Raw genomic sequence first — 21,160 nt, forward strand, 5'->3', positions numbered from 1 at the left:
AATAAATCCCCACCCCCCCCTTCCCCAAACCCCATTTTGGGGGTCACCTCGGAGGTCCCCCCCCCCCTCTCTGAACCCCAGCCCCAAATTTTAGGACCCCCCCCCCCCAAAATTCTGCTTTGTCCCCTCTGTCCCCTCCCCTCTCCCAAACCCCCTCCCCAAAATAAAAACGCGCTGCTGGAGGCCCCCAGCGAGGGGAGGGGATTTTGGGGGGATTTTGGGGGGTCCGGGGGGGGGATTTTGGGGGGTCCCGGGGGGGATTTTGGGGGGTCCGGGGGGGGATTTTGGGGGGGTCGAGCACAGTGAAGGCAGGAAGTTTATACAGAGCTTTCCAGAACGAAGCTACTGGGAACGGCCACACGGTGGCCAGACATAAACGGGGGCCCCCCCCCCACCCGGGACCCCCCCCCGCACCCCCCAACCCCCCCGGGGGGGGGGGGGGGGACCGAGGGGGCCGTGCCCCCAAAACCGAACCCCAAAACCGCGTCACAGGGGGTCCAAGAGGGGCTGTGACCCCAAAACCGAACCCCAAAACCGCGTCACGGGGGGTCCAAAGGGGGCTGTGACCCCAAAACCGCGTCACGGGGGGGGTCCAAAGGGGGCTGTGACCCCCCCCCGCACCCCAAAACCGCCGTCCCGGGGGGCACAAAGAGATTTGTGACCCCAAAACCGCGTCCCGGGGTGTGGGGGGGGCACAAAGGGGTCTGGGGGTGTCCCCAAGCCCCCCTCCCCCCCCATTACGCAGAGTCCAAAGTGTCGGGGGGGTGGCAGAGGGGGACATTGGGGTGTCCCCAAAGGCCCCCCCCACCCCATAATTCACAGTCCAGAGAGGTGGGGGGGACAGGGAAGGGGACAGAGGTGACCCCCAAGTGTCCCCCCGGCCCCCCCCGCCCCATTTCCCGCAGTCCAGGGGGTGACAGGTGACAAGAGGTGACACGGGGGTGTCCGGGGAGTGACCCGGGGGTGTCCCGGGGGCGTCCCCGGCGCCCCTGAGCTGCTGTTGGAGGTGACAGGAGGTGACAGGAGGTGACACGGGGGTGACCCGAGCGTGTCCCCCCCTTCAGCCGCTCTCCGAGGTGACAGGAGGTGACACGGGGGTGACACGGAGGTGTCCCCCCCTTCAGCCGCTCTCCGAGGTGTCCCGGGGGTGTCCCGGGGGTGTCCCCACGACCCCTCAGCCGCTCTCCGAGGTGACAGGAGGTGACAAGAGGTGACACGGGGGTGTCCCGGGGGTGTCCCCACGACCCCTCAGCCGCTCTCCGAGGTGGCAGGAGGTGACCGAAGGTGACCGGAGGTGACAGGAGGTGACCCCCGTGTCCCTCCTCAGCCGCTGTCCGAGGCGGGCCGGGGGCTGTCGGGGCCGGCTCGGGGGGGGTCTCTGCGGGGCGTGCAGGGGGCGGTGGCCGAGCAGAGCCGGGGGGGCCACGGCCCGAGCAGCTCCCCCCGCTGCTGCTGCTGCTGCTGCTGCTGGCCCGGCCGGGGCTGGTGCTCGCCACCCCGGGGCTGCTGCTCGCCACCCCGGGGCTGCTGCTCGCCACCCCGGGGCTGCTGCTGGCCCAGGGCTTGGCTCACCAGCCCCGGCAGGGCCAGCAGGCTCAGCCCCAGCGCCTCCAGCTGCCCCTCCAGAGCCCCCAGGCGCTTCTCCAGCTCCTCGTGCCGCTCCTGCAGCTCCGACACCAGCTCGTACATCACGGTCTGGGTCTGGGGGACAGCGGGGGGCCGGGGGGTGAATGGGGGGGGTTTGGGGTGGGATTTGGGGTGGGGGTCACGGGGGAGGTGAATGGGGAGGGATTTGGGGTGGGATTTGGGGTGGGGGTCATGGGGGAGGTGAATGGGGGGAATTTGGGGTGGGGGTCACGGGGGAGGTGAATGGGGGGCGATTTGGGGTGGGGGTCACGGGGGAGGTGAATGGGGGTGGGATTTGGGGTGGGGGTCACGGGGGAGGTGAATGGGGGGCGATTTGGGGTGGGGGTCATGGGGGAGGTGAATGGGGGGCGATTTGGGGTGGGGGTCATGGGGGAGGTGAATGGGGGTGGGATTTGGGGTGGGATTTGGGGTGGGGGTCACGGGGGAGGTGAATGGGGGGCGATTTGGGGTGGGGGTTACGGGGGGGGTGAATGGGGATGGGATTTGGGGTGGGATTTGGGGTGGGGGTCACGGGGGAGGTGAATGGGGGGTGATTTGGGGTGGGGGTCGGAGTGAGGTGAATGGGGAGGGATTTGGGGTGGGATTTGGGGTGGGGGTCAGAGTGAGGTGAATGGGGAGGGATTTGGGGTGGGATTTGGGGTGGGGGTCACGGGGGAGGTGAAGGGGGGGGTTTGGGGTGGGGGTCGGGGGTTTGGGTTGGTGGGAGGGGGGTAAATGGGGGCGAAAGGTGGAAAAATGAGCCCTGAAAGGGGGAAATACACCCCGAAAGGGAAAATCCACCCCAAAAGGGAAAATACACCCCAAAAGGGGAAAAATCCATCCCGAAGGAGAAGACAATCCATCCCAAAACCGAAAAAAATCCACCCCAAAAGCAGAAAAATCCCCCCAAAACCCCAAAAATCCCCCCAGGACAAGCAGAGAGCGACACACCCAGTTCAGGCTCTTTCAGTTTGCACCTCAGCCCCCCCAAAACCCCTCAAAACCCCCCAAAATCCCCCAAAACCCCCCAAAACCCCCCAAAATCCCCCAAAATCCCCCAAAACCCCCAAAAACCCCCCCAAACCCCCCCCCCCCCCGCATAGGAAGGGCTCCGTGTCCAGGCTCACCTTGGCCAGGTCCACCAAGGTGTTGGCCTGGTCGTTGAGTTTGCGCTGCTCCATCTTCACACTCCTCAGCCTGAGGGGACACCAGAGGCCTTGGGGACACTGCCAGCGTCGCTGTCACCCCCCCACGAGCGCTGTCACCCCCCCACGAGCGCTGTCACCCCCGCCGCCCCCTCCCCAAAACGCCACCCTGGGCCCCAAAGGTGCAGCCCCTCCCTGCCAGCGCAGCCTCCCCACCCCAAACCGGCCCCAAATTCTGGGGTGGGGGTCACGGTGAGTTTTGGGGTGTCCCCCACCCCACCCCACCCCACCCCAAAATTTGGCGGCGGAGCCCATGCGAAGCTGGGGGGGGGGAGGAGGGAGGGAGGGGGGCACTTACTTCTGAGCTCTGCGGGGACGGGGCGCAACAGAGACAAAACAAAGGGTTAATTCCGAGGGGACAGCGGAGCAGCGTCACCGCCCCCAGCCCAAAGGGACCCCAAAAGGGACCCCAAAGGGACCCCCCTGTCCCCGCCAGGCCACTCCCCACGCCCCCACCCCGGTCACAGCCCCAGGGGTCCCCCCATGGGTGAGGGACGTGGGGACGGACACTGGGGACAGCCGGGGACACCCCGGGGGGACTGGGGGTGACATGGGAGGGGACAGGGACGGGGATGGGACAGGGACAGGGATGGGACAGGGACAGGGATGGGACAGGGACAGGGACAGGGGACAGGGACAGGGATGGGACAGGGACAGGGACAGGGACAGGGATGGGACAGGGAAAGGGACAGGGACAGGGATGGGACAGGGACAGGGACAGGGACAGGGATGGGACAGGGATGGGACAGGGACAGGGACAGGGACAGGGACAGGGACAGGGACAGGGACAGGGATGGGACAGGGATGGGACAGGGACAGGGACAGGGACAGGGACAGGGACAGGGATGGGACAGGGACAGGGATGGGACAGGGAGGGGACAGGGACAGGGACAGGGATGGGACAGGGGACAGGGTTGGGGCCAAGGATGGGGACAAGAACGGGGTTGAGGACAAGGACAGAGGACAAGGGAGTGGGACAGTGGGAATGGGGGACAGGGGACAAGGATGGGGACAAGCACAGGGGACAAGAACAGGGAACAAGAACAGGGGACAACAGAGGACAAGAATGGGGACAAGGTTGGGGACAAGAACAGGGGGACAAGAATGGGGACAAGAATGGGGGACAAGGATGGGGACAAGAACAGGGGACAAGAATGGGGACAAGAACAGGGGACAACAGAGGACAAGGATGAGGACAAGAACAGGGGACAAGAATGGGGACAAGAACAGGTGACAAAAACAGCGACAAGAACAGACACCAAGACCCTCAGGCGAGCCCAGCAGAGACACCCCGGGGGCCACCAAACGCCCCCCGGGGGCCACCACAGCTGTCACCCACCCGGGAGGGGACACGCCCCGCGCTGGGGACAGGGAGGTGGCAGTGGCACAAGGAAGCAGGAAAAGCGGTGGCACTTACTGATGGATGGCTTGGAGGAACTTACGCTGGTGGGTCCGAACTTTGGCGTGGTCGATCTTCTTCACCAGCTTGGTGTGTTTGTAGATGAGCCACGTTTCCCTGAGCACGTTGGCAGCGGCGTTTTTCACCTGCAATCCCAAAATCCCGGGAATCCGCCGGCGGAATGGAATTTCTCCCAAGTTTTTCCCAGTTTTCAGGGGGTTTGTCCCATTTTTTCCCCATTTTTAATGGGTTTTTCCCATTTTTAATTGGGTTTTTCCCAGTTTTAATTGGGTTTTCCCTGTTTTAATTGGGTTTTTCCCAGTTTTAATTGGGTTTTTCCCAGTTTTAATTGGGTTTTTCCCAGTTTTAATTGGGGTTTTCCCTGTTTTAATTGGGGTTTTCCCAGTTTTAGTTGGGTTTTCCAAGTTTTAATTGGGTTTTTCCCAGTTTTAATTGGGGTTTTCCCAGTTTTAGTTGGGTTTTTCCCAGTTTTAATTGGGGTTTTCCCAGTTTTAGTTGGGTTTTTCCCAGTTTTAATTGGGTTTTCCCAGTTTTAGTTGGGTTTTTCCCAGGTTTAATTGGGTTTTCCCAGTTTTAGTTGGGTTTTTCCCAGTTTTAATTTGGTTTTCCCTGTTTTAATTGGGTTTTTCCCAGGTTTAATTGGGTTTTCCCTGTTTTAATTGGGTTTTTCCCAATTTTAATTGGGTTTTCCCAGTTTTAATTGGGTTTTCCCTGTTTTAATTGGGTTTTCCCAGTTTTAATTGGGTTTTTCCCAGTTTTAATTGGGTTTTTCCCAGTTTTAATTGGGTTTTTCCCTGTTTTAATTGGGTTTTCCCAGTTTTAATTGGGTTTTTCCCAGTTTTAATTGGGTTTTCCCAGTTTTAATTGGGGTTTTCCCAGTTTTAATTGGGGTTTTCCCAGTTTTAGTTGGGTTTTCCCAGTTTTAATTGGGGTTTTCCCAGTTTTAGTTGGGTTTTTCCCAGTTTTAATTGGGTTTTCCCTGTTTTAATTGGGTTTTTCCCTGTTTTAATTGGGTTTTCCCTGTTTTAATTGGGTTTTTCCCTGTTTTAATTGGGTTTTCCCAATTTTAATTGGGGTTTTCCCTGTTTTAATTGGGTTTTTCCCAGTTTTAATTGGGTTTTCCCAGTTTTAATTGGGGTTTTCCCAGTTTTAATTGGGTTTTCCCAGTTTTAGTTGGGTTTTTCCAGTTTTAATTGGGTTTTTCCCAGTTTTAATTGGGTTTTTCCCAGTTTTAGTTGGGTTTTCCCAGTTTTAATTGGGTTTTCCCTGTTTTAATTGGGGTTTTCCCAGTTTTAGTTGGGTTTTCCCAGTTTTAGTCGGGTTTTTCCTGTTTTAATTGGGTTTTTCCCAGGTTTAATTGGGTTTTCCCAGTTTTAATTGGGTTTTTCCCAGTTTTAATTGGGTTTTTCCCAGTTTTAATTGGGTTTTCCCAGTTTTAATTGGGGTTTTCCCAGTTTTAATTGGGGTTTTCCCAGTTTTAATTGGGTTTTTCCCAGTTTTAATTGGGTTTTTCCCTGTTTTAATTGGGTTTTCCCTGTTTTAATTGGGTTTTTCCCAGTTTTAATTGGGTTTTCCCAGTTTTAGTTGGGTTTTCCCAGTTTTAATTGGGGTTTTCCCAGTTTTAGTTGGGTTTTTCCCAGTTTTAATTGGGTTTTTCCAGTTTTAATTGGGTTTTTCCCAGTTTTAATTGGGTTTTTCCCTGTTTTAATTGGGTTTTCCCAGTTTTAATTGGGTTTTCCCTGTTTTAATTGGGTTTTCCCTGTTCTAATTGGGTTTTTCCCAGTTTTAGTTGAGTTTTTCCCAGTTTTAGTTGGGTTTTCCCTGTTTTAATTGGGTTTTCCCTGTTTTAATTGGGTTTTCCCTGTTTTAATTGGGTTTTTCCCAGTTTTAATTGGGTTTTCCCTGTTTTAATTGGGTTTTTCCCTGTTTTAATTGGGTTTTCCCAATTTTAATTGGGGTTTTCCCTGTTTTAATTGGGTTTTTCCCAGTTTTAATTGGGTTTTCCCAGTTTTAATTGGGGTTTTCCCAGTTTTAATTGGGTTTTCCCTGTTTTAATTGGGTTTTCCCTGTTTTAATTGGGTTTTTCCCAGTTTTAATTGGGTTTTTCCCAGTTTTAATTGGGGTTTTCCCAGTTTTAATTGGGTTTTCCCAGTTTTAATTGGGGTTTTCCCAGTTTTAGTTGGGGTTTTCCCAGTTTTAATTGGGTTTTCCCAGTTTTAATTGGGTTTTTCCCAGTTTTAATTGGGTTTTCCCTGTTTTAATTGGGGTTTTCCCAGTTTTAATTGGGGTTTTCCCAGTTTTAGTTGGGTTTTCCCAGTTTTAATTGGGTTTTTCCCAGGTTTAATTGGGTTTTCCCAGTTTTAATTGGGTTTTCCCAGTTTTAATTGGGTTTTCCCAGTTTTAGTTGGGTTTTCCCAGTTTTAGTCGGGTTTTTCCTGTTTTAATTGGGTTTTTCCCAGGTTTAATTGGGTTTTCCCAGTTTTAATTGGGTTTTCCCTGTTTTAATTGGGTTTTTCCCAGTTTTAATTGGGTTTTCCCAGTTTTAGTTGGGTTTTTCCCAGTTTTAATTGGGTTTTCCCTGTTTTAATTGGGTTTTCCCAGGTTTAATTGGGTTTTCCCTGTTTTAATTGGGTTTTTCCCAATTTTAATTGGGTTTTCCCAGTTTTAATTGGGTTTTCCCTGTTTTAATTGGGTTTTCCCAGTTTTAATTGGGGTTTTCCCAGTTTTAATTGGGTTTTCCCTGTTTTAATTGGGTTTTTCCCAGTTTTAATTGGGTTTTCCCTGTTTTAATTGGGTTTTTCCCAGTTTTAATTGGGTTTTCCCAGTTTTAGTTGGGTTTTTCCAGTTTTAGTTGGGTTTTCCCAGTTTTAGTTGGGTTTTCCCAGTTTTAGTTGGGTTTTCCCAATTTTAATTGGGGTTTTCCCAGTTTTAATTGGGTTTTCCCTGTTTTAATTGGGTTTTCCCTGTTTTAATTGGGTTTTTCCCAGTTTTAATTGGGGTTTTCCCAGTTTTAATTGGGTTTTTCCCAGTTTTAATTGGGTTTTCCCAGTTTTAATTGGGGTTTTCCCAGTTTTAGTTGGGGTTTTCCCAGTTTTAATTGGGGTTTTCCCAGTTTTAATTGGGTTTTCCCTGTTTTAATTGGGTTTTCCCTGTTTTAATTGGGTTTTCCCTGTTTTAATTGGGTTTTTCCCAGTTTTAATTGGGTTTTCCCTGTTTTAATTGGGTTTTTCCCTGTTTTAATTGGGTTTTCCCAATTTTAATTGGGTTTTTCCCAGTTTTAATTGGGTTTTTCCCAGTTTTAGTTGGGGTTTTCCCAGTTTTAATTGGGGTTTTCCCAGTTTTAATTGGGTTTTCCCTGTTTTAATTGGGTTTTCCCTGTTTTAATTGGGTTTTCCCTGTTTTAATTGGGTTTTTCCCAGTTTTAATTGGGTTTTCCCTGTTTTAATTGGGTTTTTCCCTGTTTTAATTGGGTTTTCCCAATTTTAATTGGGTTTTTCCCAGTTTTAATTGGGTTTTTCCCAGTTTTAATTGGGTTTTCCCAGTTTTAGTTGGGTTTTTCCCAGTTTTAATTGGGTTTTTCCCAGTTTTAATTGGGTTTTCCCAGTTTTAATTGGGTTTTTCCCTGTTTTAATTGGGTTTTCCCAATTTTAATTGGGTTTTTCCAGTTTTAATTGGGTTTTTCCCAGTTTTAATTGGGGTTTTTCCAGTTTTAATTGGGTTTTTCCAGTTTTAATTGGATTTTTCCCAGTTTTAATTGGGTTTTTCCCAGTTTTAATTGGGTTTTCCCTGTTTTAATTGGGTTTTTCCCAGTTTTAATTGGGTTTTTCCAGTTTTAATTGGGTTTTTCCCAGTTTTAATTGGATTTTCCCGGTTTTAATTGGGTTTTCCCAGTTTTCAGGGGTTTTTTCCCAGTTTTAATTGGGTTTTCCCCATTTTAAACGGAGTTTTTCCCAATTTTAATGGGGTTTTCCAAAGTTTTTCCCAGTTTTCATGGGGTTTGTCCCATTTTTTTCCCATTTTTAATGGGGTTTTTCCCAGTTTTAATTGGGTTTTTCCACTTTTAATGGGATTTTCCCCAGATTTAATGGGGTTCTAATGGGGTTTCAATGGATTTTTTCCACTTTTAATGGGATTTTTTTCATTTTTAATGTATTTTTCCCCACTTTTAATGGGATTTTTTCCATTTTAATATATTTTTTCCCATTTTTAATGAGATTTTTTCCACTTTTAATGAGATTTTTCCCACTTTAAATGAGATTTTTCCCACTTTCAATGGGATTTTTCCCACTTTTAATGAGATTTTTTTCCATTTTAATGAGATTTTTCCCATTTTCCATGAGATTTTCCCCGTTTTTTCTGTTCCTCACCCGCTTGGTGAGCTGCGTGTCCATCATGAAGTTGTGGACGTGTTTCTCGGCTTTGGTCAGCTCCAGCTTCCTGGCCACCACGGCCACCACCCGGCTTTAATGGGCTTGTCCCATCCCAAATGGGGTTTTTCCCAATTTTAATGGGATTTTCCCCAGTATTAATGGGATTTTCCCAATTTTAATGGGATTTTCCCCAGTATTAATGGGATTTTCCCAATTTTAATGGGATTTTCCCCAGTATTAATGGGATTTTCCCAATTTTAATGGGATTTTCCCCAGTATTAATGGGATTTTCCCAATTTTAATGGGATTTTCCCCAGTATTAATGGGATTTTCCCAATTTTAATGGGATTTTCCCCAGTATTAATGGGATTTTCCCAATTTTAATGGGATTTTCCCCAGTATTAATGGGATTTTCCCAATTTTAATGGCTTTTTTTCTCCTTTCCATGGGATTTCCCCCAGATTTAATGGGCTTTTAATGGGTTTTTCCAAATTGTAATGGGGTTTTCCCAGTATTAATGGGGTTTCAATTCATTTTTCCCAATTGTAATGGGTTTTTCTCAGTTTTAATGTATTTTTTCCCATTTTAATGGGATTTTTTCCATTTTTAATGAGTTTTTTTCCAATTTTAATGGGATTTTTTCCATTTTAATGGGATTTTCCCCAGTTTCAGTAAGGTTTTAATGGGATTTCAATGGGTTTTTCCAAATTGTAATGGGGTTTTCCATTTTTAATGTTTTTTTTTCCCATTTTTTCCAGTTTTCATGTATTTTTTCCACTTTTAATGAGATTTTTTCCACTTTTAATGAGATCTTTTCCATTTTAAATGAGATTTTTCCCACTTTTAATGAGATTTTTCCCACTTTAAATGAGATTTTTCCCACTTTCAATGAGATTTTTCCCACTTTTAATGTGTTTTTTTCCATTTTAACGAGATTTTTCCCATTTTCCATGAGATTTTCCCCGTTTTTTCTGTTCCTCACCCGCTTGGTGAGCTGCGTGTCCATCATGAAGTTGTGGACGTGTTTCTCGGCTTTGGTCAGCTCCAGCTTCCTGGCCACCACGGCCACCACCAGCGCGGTGCAGCCGGCGCCCTGCGGGGGACAGCGGGGACAGCTTCGCTCCCTTCGTTTGCATATTATTTGCATATCATTTGCATATTATGTGCATATTTATTACATTGGGGTGAACAAAATAACCCCGCCCAGGAAATTCCCAGATTCCTTCTCAGTCTGGAATTCAAAATAATTCCTTTTCTCCTGTGCAGTGCTCGGCACTGGTTTGTTCCTAGAATTAATTCATATTCTGCTTTTTTTTTAATTATAATTTGACCAATTAATTCATATTCTCCTTTTTTTTAATTATAAATTGACCAATTAATTCATATTCTCCTTTTTTTTAATTATAAATTGACCAATTAATTAATATTCTCCTTTTTTAAAATTATAAATTAACCAATTAATTTTCTCCTTTTTTTAATTATAAATTAACCAATTAATTCATATTCTCCTTTTTTTAATTATAAATTGACCAATTAATTAATATTCTCCTTTTTTAAAATTATAAATTAACCAATTAATTTTCTCCTTTTTTTAATTATAAATTGACCAATTAATTCATATTCTGCTTTTTTTTAATTATAAATTAACCAATTAATTCATATTCTCCTTTTTTTTTTAATTACAAATTGACCAGGAAGAGAAAATATTATGTCCCCTTGTGGTGTCCCCACACCGATGTCCTCACACCGCTGTCCCCACGCCTGTCCCCTCGCGGTGTCCCCACACTGATGTCCCCTCACGGTGTCCCCACGCCTGTCCCCTCGCGGTGTCCCCACACCATGTGGACACCGTGTCCCATCGTGGTGTCCCTGTGCCTGTCCCCTTGCGATGTCCTCACACCCGTCTCCACACCGATGTCCCCTCACAGCGTCCCCACGCTGTCCCCGTGCCTGTCCCCTCATGGTGTCCTCTCACGGTGTCCCCTCGCAGTGTCCCCACACCATGTCCCATCGTGGTGTCCCTGTGCCTGTCCCCGTGCAGTGTCCCCACACCATGTCCCTTCACGGTGTCCCCTCATGGTGTCCCCTCATGCTGTCCCCACACTGATGTCCCCTCACACTGTCCCCTCACGATGTCCCCACACCAATGTCCCCCCACGCTGTCCTCCCGTGGTGTCCCCACACTGTCCCCACACTGCTGTCCCCCCGTGGTGTCCCCGTGGTGTCCCTGTGGTGTCCCTGTGGTGTCCCCACGCTGTCCCCACACTGTCCCCCCGTGGTGTCCCCACGCTGTCCCCACGCTGTCCTCACACTGTCCCCACACTGCTGTCCCCCCGTGGTGTCCCCGTGGTGTCCCCGCGGTGTCCCCGTGGTGTCCCCACGCTCACCATGATGCCGGTGAGCAGGCACACGCCCTTGCCGCAGTAGGTGTGTGGCACCATGTCCCCGTAGCCGATGGACAGGAAGGTGATGGAGATCAGCCACATGGCCCCCAGGAAGTTGCTGGTCACCTCCTGCTTGTCGTGGTACCTGCGCGGGGCGGTGGCACCGGCGTCACCCATGTCACCGCTGTCACCGCCGCTGCTGAATTCCCACCCCGCCCCTCCTTGTGCCCGTGGCGGTGGATTCGGGGCGTTGTCCCCAAGCTGGGATTGGGGACACCATGGGGACATCCCCATGGCCAGGCTGTGTCCCGTGGGGAACGGGCTTGGGGGACAATGAGGGGACAGGCACGGAGGTGGCACCGCTGTCCCCAAAAGCGCAGGACGCTGATGTCACCCCAAATCCACCAAGATGGAATTGGGGACACCACGGGGACGTCCCCATGGCCAGGGACAATGAGGGGACAGACATGGAGGTGGCATACGCTGTCCCCAGAAGCGTAGGACACCGATGTCACCACCGATGTCACCACCACCACAGGGATGTCCCCATGGCCAGGGACAATGAGGGGACAGGCACGGAGGTGGCACCGCTGTCCCCAAAGGACGCTGATGTCACCACCATCATTGATCCCCCCCATCATGGTGGATTTGGGGCGTTGTCCCCAAGCCGGAATTGGGGACACCACAGGGATGTCCCCATGGCCAGGCTGTGTCCCCAAGGGACAGTGAGGGGACAGGCACAGAGGTGGCACCGCTGTCCCCAGAAGCGCAGGACGCCGATGTCACCGCGCACCCCCAGAGGCCACCGCGGGTGACACCGGGAGGGCACCGGGGACACCGGGAGATTCCCGCGTCACAAACACGGCGGTGCCACCACCCCCTGTCCCCAAGGGTGGGGACAAACCCGGCCGGGGGACACGGAGCAGCCGCCAAGCCGGGCAGGGGGACGGGGACATGCGGGGAAGTGGGAATGGGGAGGGGGAAATGGGAATGGGGAAATGGGAAATGGGAATGGGGAAAAGGGAAATGGGAAATGGGAAATGGGAAATGGGAAATGGGAAATGGGAAATGGGAATGGGGAAAGGGAAATGGGAATGGGGAAAAGGGAAATGGGAAATGGGAAATGGGAAATGGGAATGGGGAGGGGGAAATGGGAATGGGAATGGGGAAAAGGGAAATGGGAATGGGGAAATGGGAATGGGGAAAAGGGAAATGGGAATGGGGAAAGGGGAATGGGAATGGGGAAAGGGAATGGGGAAAAGGGAAATGGGAATGGGGAAAAGGGAAATGGGAATGGGGAAAGGGAAATGGGGAAAGGGGAAGGGGGAAAGGGGAAAGGGGAATGGGGAAAAGGGAAATGGGAATGGGGAAATGGGAATGGGTAAATGGGAAATGGGAATGGGGAAAAGGGAAATGGGAATGGGGAAATGGGAAATGGGGAAAAGGGAAATGGGAATGGGGAAAAGGGAATGGGAATGGGGAAAGGGAATGGGGAAAAGGGAAATGGGAATGGGGAAAAGGGAAATGGGAATGGGGAAAAGGGAAATGGAATTGGGGAAAGGGAATGGAGTGGGAAAAGGAAAATGGGAATGGGAAAGGGAAAATGGGAATGGGAAAGGGGAAATGGGATTGGGAAAAAGAGAATGGGGTGGGAAAAGGTAAAATGGGGTGGAAAAGTGGAAATGGGAATGGGGAAAGGGAATGGGGCAGGGAAAGGGAAAATGGGGCGGGGAAAGGGGAAAGGGGACACAGGAACAAGCCAGGGTGGGGGGTCTCAAGCTCCAGGAATTTAGGATTGCTGCTTCCCGACCCGGTTTGGGCTTGGAACCTCACCCGGCACCGAGGGACACGGCGGGGACAGGGCGGGGTGAGGGCGACAGGTGACAGCCACGGTGACATTTCCCGGCACCCGCATTCCCAGGGAACAGCCGGGATTCCTCCCCCAGGAACCCAAAACGTGGCGGGGGGGGGGGGAAACACCAAGGGACAAAAAATCGGAACCCAGGGGGGAAAAAAAAAAAACCCCAAAACCCCTTTGGAGACTCCCAGCTCCTTGTGGGGTCTCTAAATGTCCCCCCAAAGCCAGCAGGGAAGTCCCCAGGCTGGGGGACACAGGGGAGGGGACAGGGAGCGGCTGCTGAGGTTCCAAGAGGAAAAAGGGCCCCCAGCCCCTTTCCGTGTCCCACCCCGGCTGCAGCTAATCCTAAATCCTGGGAATTTCGGGGAGCGGAAGCCTGGGGCGAGGGACGGTCCCTGCGGTCACTCGGGACGGTCCCTGCGGTCACTCACAGTTTGTCCCTGCAAGCAGCAGAGCGGGCAGGGAGGGAAAACAACAGCGGTTAATGCGCGACCCCCGGGCCGGGCTGGGGGTCAGCGGAGGGGGGGGGGGGGACACGGCGGGGACGTCCTGGGGACCCCGAGGGGACATCCTGGGATCCCACAGGGACATCCTGGGACCCACAAAGGGACGTCCCGGGGCCCCAAAGGGACATCCCTGGATCGCTCGGGGACATCCCTGGACTCTGGGGACATCCCTGGGACCCCATAGGGATATCCTGGGGACCCCACAGGGACATCCCGGGACCCCCAAAGGGACATCCTCGAACCCTGTGGGGACATCCCCAGCATCCCAAAGGGACATCCCGGAGACTCCGAGGGGACATCCCTGGACTTCGGGGACATCCCCGGGACCCCACAGGGACATCCCGGGACCCCAAAGGGACATCCCAGGTTCCCACAGGGACATCCCGGGACTCTGGGGACATCCCTGGGACCCCAAAGGGACATCCCGGGTACCCCACAGGGACATCCGGGGACCCCCAAAGGGGCATCCTGGGACCCCTCAGGGACATCCCTGGGACTCCGAGGGAACATCCCTGGACTCTGGGGACATGCTGGGACCCCAAAGGGACATCCCAGGATCCCTCAGGGACGTCCCTGGACTCTGGGGACATCCCGGGACCCCATAGGGACATCCTGGGGACCCCACAGGGACATCCAGGGACCCCCTAAGGGACATCCTGGGACCCCTCAGGGACATCCCAGGATCCCTCAGGGACATCCCAGGATCCCTCAGGGACATCCTGGGACCACAAAGGGACATCCTGGGACCCCACAGGGACATCCCTGGGACCCCTCAGGGACATCCCTGGGACTCTGAGGGAACATCCCTGGACTCTGGGGACATCCCGGGACCCCACAGGGACACCCTGGGGACCCCACAGGGACATCCAGGGACCCCCTAAGGGACATCCTGGGACCCCTCAGGGACATCCCAGGATCCCTCAGGGACGTCCCTGGACTCTGGGGACATCCTGGGATCCCACAGGGACATCCTGGGACCCCTCAGGGACATCCCGGGACCCCTCAGGGACATCCCCGGGACCCTGCAGGAGCAACTGAAGAGCACAGGCACATCCTGGAGGGTCCCCTCGGTGGGAGTGTCACAGGACCCCCAATTTTTGGACAGTGGGACCCTCAGGTTCTCAGACCCCACGGCAGGACCCCAAATTTTTGTTGGTCCCCTCGACACCTCCAGCTCTTCCATCCCCTCTGTGGGACCCCCCAGTTTTTGCTCTCCTCTTTGAAACCCCCAATTTTTGGTCCCCACTGTTGGACCCCAAATCTTTGGTCCCCTTGGTACCTCCAGCTCTTCAGGCCCCTCTGTGGGACCCCCAATTTCTGCTCTCCTCTTTGGGACCCCCAATCTTTGTCCCCTTTTTGGGACCCCCAGCTCCTCAAAGCCCTCTGCAGGACCCCAAATTTTGGTTCTCTTGACACTTCAAGGTCTCTGAACACTCAACCTTCAGGCCCCGCATCAGGACCCCAAATTTTGATTCCCTCGACACCCCGAGCTCCTCAGACCCCTCTGCAGGACCCCAAATTTCTGGACCCCACATCGGGACCCCAAATTTTGGTCCTCTTGACACCTCCAGTTCTCTGAACCTTCAACCTTCAGACCCCACATCAGGACCCCAAATCTTCCCTTCCCTTCCACACCCCCCAATTCTCCTCCCCTCAGCACCCCCCATCTCCCCCACATCCCCTAAGCCAACCCCAACCCCACAGCGCCAACCTGACAAACCCAACAAAACCCCCCAAAAAACCAAAAAGCTCCCACCGGAGGGTCCCACCCCGACCACGAGGGGATCTCCCAACCCACCCAGCCCACATTTGTCACCTCCCCAGCCCCACATCCCCAGCCCCACATCCCCAGCCCCACATCCCCAGCCCCACATCCCCAGCCCCACATCCCCAGCCCCACATCCTCAGCTCCAGAACCTCAGCCCCACATCCCCAGCCCCACATCCTCAGCCTCCCATCCTCAGCCCCACCAGAGACCCCCAGCCCCACATCCTCTGCCCCACATCCTCAGCCTCCCATCCTCAGCCTCCCATCCTCAGCCCCACATCCCCAGCCCCACATCCTCAGCCTCCCATCCTCAACCCCACATCCTCAGCCCCACATCCTCAACCCCACATCCTCAACCCCACATCCTCAGCCTCCCATCCTCAACCCCACATCCTCAGCCCCACATCCTCAACCCCACATCCTCAGCCCCACATCCCCAGCCCCACATCCTCAGCCTCCCATCCTCAGCCCCACACCCCCAGCCCCACATCCTCAGCCCCACATCCTCAGCCCCACATCCTCAATCCCACATCCCCAGCCCCACATCCTCAGCCCCACATCCCCAGCCCCACCAGGGACCCCCAGCCCCACATCCTCAGCTCCACATCCCCAGCCCCACATCCTCAGCCTCCCATCCTCAGCCCCACATCCTCAGCTCCAGAACCTCAACCCCACATCCTCAGCCCCACATCCTCAACCCCACATCCTCAGCCCCACCAGGGACCCCCAGCCCCACATCCTCAGCCCCACATCCCCAGCCCCACCGAGGACCCCCACCCCCGGCGAGGACCCCTCCCCGCACCTCTCGCAGACGCGCACGGTCCAGGCGGCGATGATCCAGGAGGAGATGCTGAAGACCAGCAGCACGGTGCCGGGACAGATGGTCATGAGCGTCTTCATGACGAAGCGGGTGTTGAAGTTGATCTTGTTGAGGGCGCCGATGCTGCGCGAGGAGGCGTCGGTGAAGAGCTTGCTGTGCAGCAGCATGACGCGGCCGATCAGGTAGAGGCGCAGGAACATGGGGATGGACAGGATGATGTCCACGTCGGCGTGGGCCACCGAGGCGGCGTAGGTGAAGGCCAGGCGGGCGGTCCAGGTGAACAGGTACTGGCCGGGGATGGGGTGGATGGCGCACACCAGCAGCTCCAGGGAGATGAAGAAGATGCGCTCGTAGGTCATGGCGATGCGCCAGTCGTCGGCGCCGTTGTCCACCATGAAGAGCTGGGGTAGGGGAGGGTGGGTGATGGAAATTAATTGGATGGGTTGGTTTGGTTAATTGGAATTTTTTTATTAAGCTGGTAAATATAATAGTGAATTAAAGTTAAATGCATTGGTTTGGTTAATTGGAATTTTTTTATTAGGCTGGTAAATATAATAGTGAATTAAAGTTAAATGGGTTGGTTTGGTTAATTGGAATTTTTTTATTAGGCTGGTAAATATAATAGTGAATTAAAGTTAAATGGGTTGGTTTGGTTAATTGGAATTTTTTTATTAAGCTGGTAAATATAATAGTGAATTAAAGTTAAATGGGTTGGTTTGGTTAATTGGAATTTTTTTATTAAGTTGGTAAATATAATAGTGAATTAAAGTTAAATGGGTTGGTTTGGTTAATTGGAATTTTTTTATTAAGTTGGTAAATATAATAGTGAATTAAAGTTAAATGGGTTGGTTTGGTTAATTGGAATTTTTTTATTAAGTTGGTAAATAAAATAGTGAATTAAAGTTAAATGCGTTGGTTTGGTTAATTGGAATTTTTTTATTAGGCTGGTAAATATAATAGTGAATTAAAGTTAAATGGGTTGGTTTGGTTAATTGGAATTTTTTTATTAAGTTGGTAAATATAATAGTGAATTAAAGTTAAATGGGTTGGTTTGGTTAATTGGAATTTTTTTATTAGGCTGGTAAATATAATAGTGAATTAAAGTTAAATGGGTTGGTTTGGTTAATTGGAATTTTTTTATTAAGTTAATAAACAAAAATTAATAAATTAAAGTTAAATGGGTTGATTTGGCTGAATGAAATGTTTATTAGATTAATAAATAAAATAGTGAATTAAAGTTAAATGGGTTGATTTGGCTGAATGAAATGTTTATTAGATTAATAAATAAAATAGTGAATTAAAGTTCAATGGGTTGGTTTGGTTAATTGGAATTTTTTTATTAAATTAATAAATATAAATCAGTGAATTAAAGTTAAATGGGTTGATTTGGTTAATTGAAATTTTTATTAAATTAATAAATATAATAGGGAATTAAAGTTAAATGGGTTGAATTGGTTAAATTAAATGTTTATTTAAGAATAAAGAGGTTCAGTTAAATTAATAAATAAAAATTAATTAATTAAAATTAAACAGGTTGAATGAAATGTTTATTAAATTAATAAAAAATAATGAATTAAAATTAAATGTATTTATTAGAATCATATCTATATATATAATTATGTATATTATTGTATGTAATATAATAATATATATAATGTATATAATATAATATATATTATATATAATTGTATGTGTTATATATTATATAATTATATATAATATTATATATATTATATTATATTATATTATATTATATTACATTATATTATATTATATTATATTATATTATATTATATTATATTATATTATATTATATTATATTATATTATATTAGTGTTATTACTATTAAAAATAATTTCTACTATTATTATTATTACAATTATTACTATTACTATTATTACTATTATTTCACATGAAAGTTTTTTCTTCCATTCCACAACTTTTTTATTCCTCTTTTCTCCCTGCCTCTTTAACGAGTTCTTTCAACACAAAAACGATTTCTTTTCAAGAAAAAACCAATTTCATTTCAAGATAAACCGATTTCTTTTCCAGAAAACCGATTTCTTTTCAGGATAAACTGATTTATTTTAAAAAAAAACTATTTCTTTTCAAGATAAACCGATTTCTTTTCAAGATAAACCAATTTCTTGTCAAGAAAACCAATTTATTTTCAAGAAAACCGATTTATTTTCAGGATAAACTGATTTAATTTCAAGATACACCAATTTCTTTTCAAGAAAACTGATTTAATTTCAAGATAAACCGATTTCTTTTCAGGATAAACCGATTTCTTTTCAAGAAAACCAATTTATTTTCAAGATAAACCAATTTCTTTTCAAGAAAACCGATTTCTTGTCAAGAAAACCTGTTTCTTTTCAGGATAAACCGATTTCTTTTCAGGAAAACTGATTTCATTTCAAGATAAACCAATTTATTTTCAAGAAAACCGATTTCTTTTCAGGATAAACTGATTTAATTTCAAGATAAACCGGTTTCTTTTCAAGAAAACTGATTTATTTTCAAGATACACCAATTTCTTTTCAAGAAAACTGATTTAATTTCAAGATAAACCGATTTCTTTTCAGGATAAACCGATTTCTTTTCAAGAAAACCGATTTAATTTCAAGATAAACCGATTTCTTTTCAAGAAAACCGATTTAATTTCAAGATAAACCGATTCCTTTTCAAGAAAACCGATTTAATTTCAAGATAAACCGATTTCTTTTCAGGATAAACCGATTTCTTTTCAAGAAAACCGATTTAATTTCAAGATAAACCGATTCCTTTTCAAGAAAACCGATTTAATTTCAAGACAAACCGATTTCTTTTCAGGATAAACCGATTCCTTTTCAAGATAAACCGATTTCTTCCCAAGAACACGAAGCGTTTTTTGCGTTTTTTTGCTTTCCATTTCCCCTCCCCGCATTCCCCACGCCCAGGTGCGGAACACAAAGCTCTCCTCTGCTCGTTTCCATTCTACATTCCCGTTCCTTGTCCCACCTGGATCTCCCTGGCGTGGTACATCACGATGAGCCCCAGCAGGATCAGCGTCGAGAGGCTGATCAAACACTTGAGCGCGAACGAGTACGACGATTCCTACGGGGCACAGCGGATCCGCCGTCAGCCCCGCGGGGACCCCCGAGCCCCCCCAGACCTTCCCCGAGCCCCCCCAGACCTTGGTGTAGACCCCCCAGGAGAGCTCGGTCTCGGTGACCATCACCACGATGCCGAACATGCCGAAGATGAGCGCGTAGTCGCTCAGGCGTTTGCGCTTCTCGAAGAGCGCGCGCCGGTGGCCCAGCTTGTAGCCGATGTTCTGGTTCCTCCGCGGTTCCGCCGCCCGCTCCTCCGCCGCCTCCCGTCCCGGGGGAAGCGCGGCGGGACCGGGATCGGTCCCCACGGGATGCTCCGGTTGGGACACCACCACCTGGAGACGCGGGCTGGGGCGCAGCGGCTGCGTTTCGCCGTCCGGCGGCTGCGGGGTGCGGCTGGAGGAGCGCAGGGGGACGCGGGGACGTGTCACCCCCCCATTGTGGCGACAGCTGCTCATGGCTCTGCTGGTGACAGCACCGGGAGATGCCGCATGGCTCAGCCGAGAGGGGGTGGCCTGCGGGACAGGGGACACGCGCGGGGGACAAAGAGTGGGTGGCCGGGATGGGGACGTGGGCGTCGCGAATGGATTTGGGTGATGGTTCCTGGACAGGTGAGGTGGCCTCTGTGGGGGTGGTGGTGATGTGTCCTGGCCGTGGGGACATGTCCTGTCCTGGCCATGGGGACACGTCCTGGCCATGGGGACACATCCTGTTGTGGGGACACGTCCTGGCCATGGGGACACATCCTGTCCTGGCCATGGGGACACGTCCTGGCCATGGGGACACGTCCTGGCCGTGGGGACACATCCTGTCCTGGCCATGGGGACACGTCCTGGCCATGGGGACACGTCCTGTCCTGGCTATGGGGACACGTCCTGGCCATGGGGACATGTTCTGGCCATAGGGACACATCCTGGCCATGGGGACACATCTGGCCCATGGGGACACGTCCTGTCCATGGGGTCACATCCTGCCTGTGGGGACATGTCCCATCCGTGGGGACACGTCCTAGCCATGGGGACACGTCCTGGCCATAGGGACACGTCCTGTCCATGGGGACACGTCTTGTCTGTGGGGACATGTCCTGTTCTGTCTGTGGGGACATGTCCTGGCCATGGGGACACGTTTTGTCTGTGGGGACACGTTTTGTCTGTGGGGACATGTCCTGTCCTGTCCATGGCGACACGTCCTGGCCATGGGGACACGTCCTGGCCATGGGGACACGTCCTGTCTGTGGGGACACGTCCTGTCCTGTCCATGGTGACGCGTCCTGGCCATGGGGACACGTCCTGTCCATGGTGACGCGTCCTGGCCATGGGGACACGTCCTGTCCATGGTGACACGTCCTGGCCATGGGGACACGTCCTGTCCATGGTGACACGTCCTGTCCTGTCCATGGTGACGCGTCCTGGCCAGCGGTGACCACAGGTCCGTGTCGCTGCCACGGGGGGCGTTGGGGACACTCGTGTCACTGCTGCGGGGCCGTGCCCGTGTCCCGCCCGTGGCGGGGCCACACCGCGACCCCCGCTCCGCGTCCCCGTGTCCTGCCCACGGAACCGCGCCCCGCCCCCCTCGCGGCGGACGCGCCCACCGGGACGCGGCCACCCCCCCTCCACACCCCCCCCGGCGCTGTCGCTGTCCCCTGTCCCCTGTCCCCTCCCCGCAGCCGCGGGACATCTCCGGTCCCGAGCCGCAGCCGCGCGTCCCCGCCAGCCCCGAGCGCGCCGCTCCCGGTGCCGCCGTGCCCGGGGCGGCCGGGGGGGCTCCGGCGCGGTTCCCAGCGCGGCCCCGCCGTGCCCGGTACCTGCCGTGCCCGGGGCCTGGCGGCCGGGCCGGGTCCCCCCCCCCCCCCCGCCCCCACCCGCCCCCGCGGGGCGCGGCGGGGGCCCCGGGGGGCCCGGGGGGGGGGGGGGGGCGTGGATGGGGGCGTGGCCTGAGCCAGCCCGGAGATCTGATTGGTCCGAGTAAACCCCGCCCCCGCTGACGAGCCCCCGCGCCACGCCTTTGGCCACGCCCCCTAAAGTTGGCCACGCCCCCTGTTCCCCCCCGCCCCCTCCGTGCCCTCCCGGACCCCCCAATTGCCCCCCAAAAAACGCCCCTTCCCCATCACGG

The 21,160-nt window shown here is 51.5% G+C and overlaps 1 protein-coding gene across 1 annotated transcript; it reads right to left on the reverse strand.

The window, feature by feature from the left end:
• Nucleotides 1-480: 480 nt before the first annotated feature.
• KCNN1 (potassium calcium-activated channel subfamily N member 1) lies at nt 481-20,522 on the reverse strand. The gene is made up of 8 exons (XM_088067875.1): nt 19,132-20,522; nt 18,957-19,052; nt 15,939-16,357; nt 11,009-11,150; nt 9,604-9,714; nt 4,249-4,376; nt 2,754-2,823; nt 481-1,701 (listed from the first exon to the last, which is right to left on the reverse strand). The coding sequence occupies exons 1-8, from the start codon at nt 19,867-19,869 to the stop codon at nt 1,324-1,326; spliced, it is 2,082 nt and encodes a 693-aa protein (XP_087924001.1). The 5' UTR covers nt 19,870-20,522; the 3' UTR covers nt 481-1,323.
• Between the last annotated feature and the right edge of the window lie 638 nt (nt 20,523-21,160).

Source organism: Pseudopodoces humilis, chromosome 28 (genome assembly GCF_049639895.1).
Source record: "Pseudopodoces humilis isolate 2021_Gansu_Grassland_sample_001 chromosome 28, ASM4963989v1, whole genome shotgun sequence".
Classification (NCBI taxonomy): domain Eukaryota; kingdom Metazoa; phylum Chordata; class Aves; order Passeriformes; family Paridae; genus Pseudopodoces; species Pseudopodoces humilis.

Coding starts and splice junctions, on each gene's coding strand:
- KCNN1 (XM_088067875.1), bottom strand. CDS start 19,869: ATGGCCAGGACAGGATGTGTCCCCACGGCCAGGACGTGTCCCCATGGC. Junction 19,053..19,131: donor CCTGGGGGGTCTACACCAAG/GTCTGGGGGGGC, acceptor TGTGCCCCGTAG/GAATCGTCGTACTCGTTCGC. Junction 11,151..15,938: donor ACCGTGCGCGTCTGCGAGAG/GTGCGGGGAGGG, acceptor CGCCCCGCGCAG/GTACCACGACAAGCAGGAGG.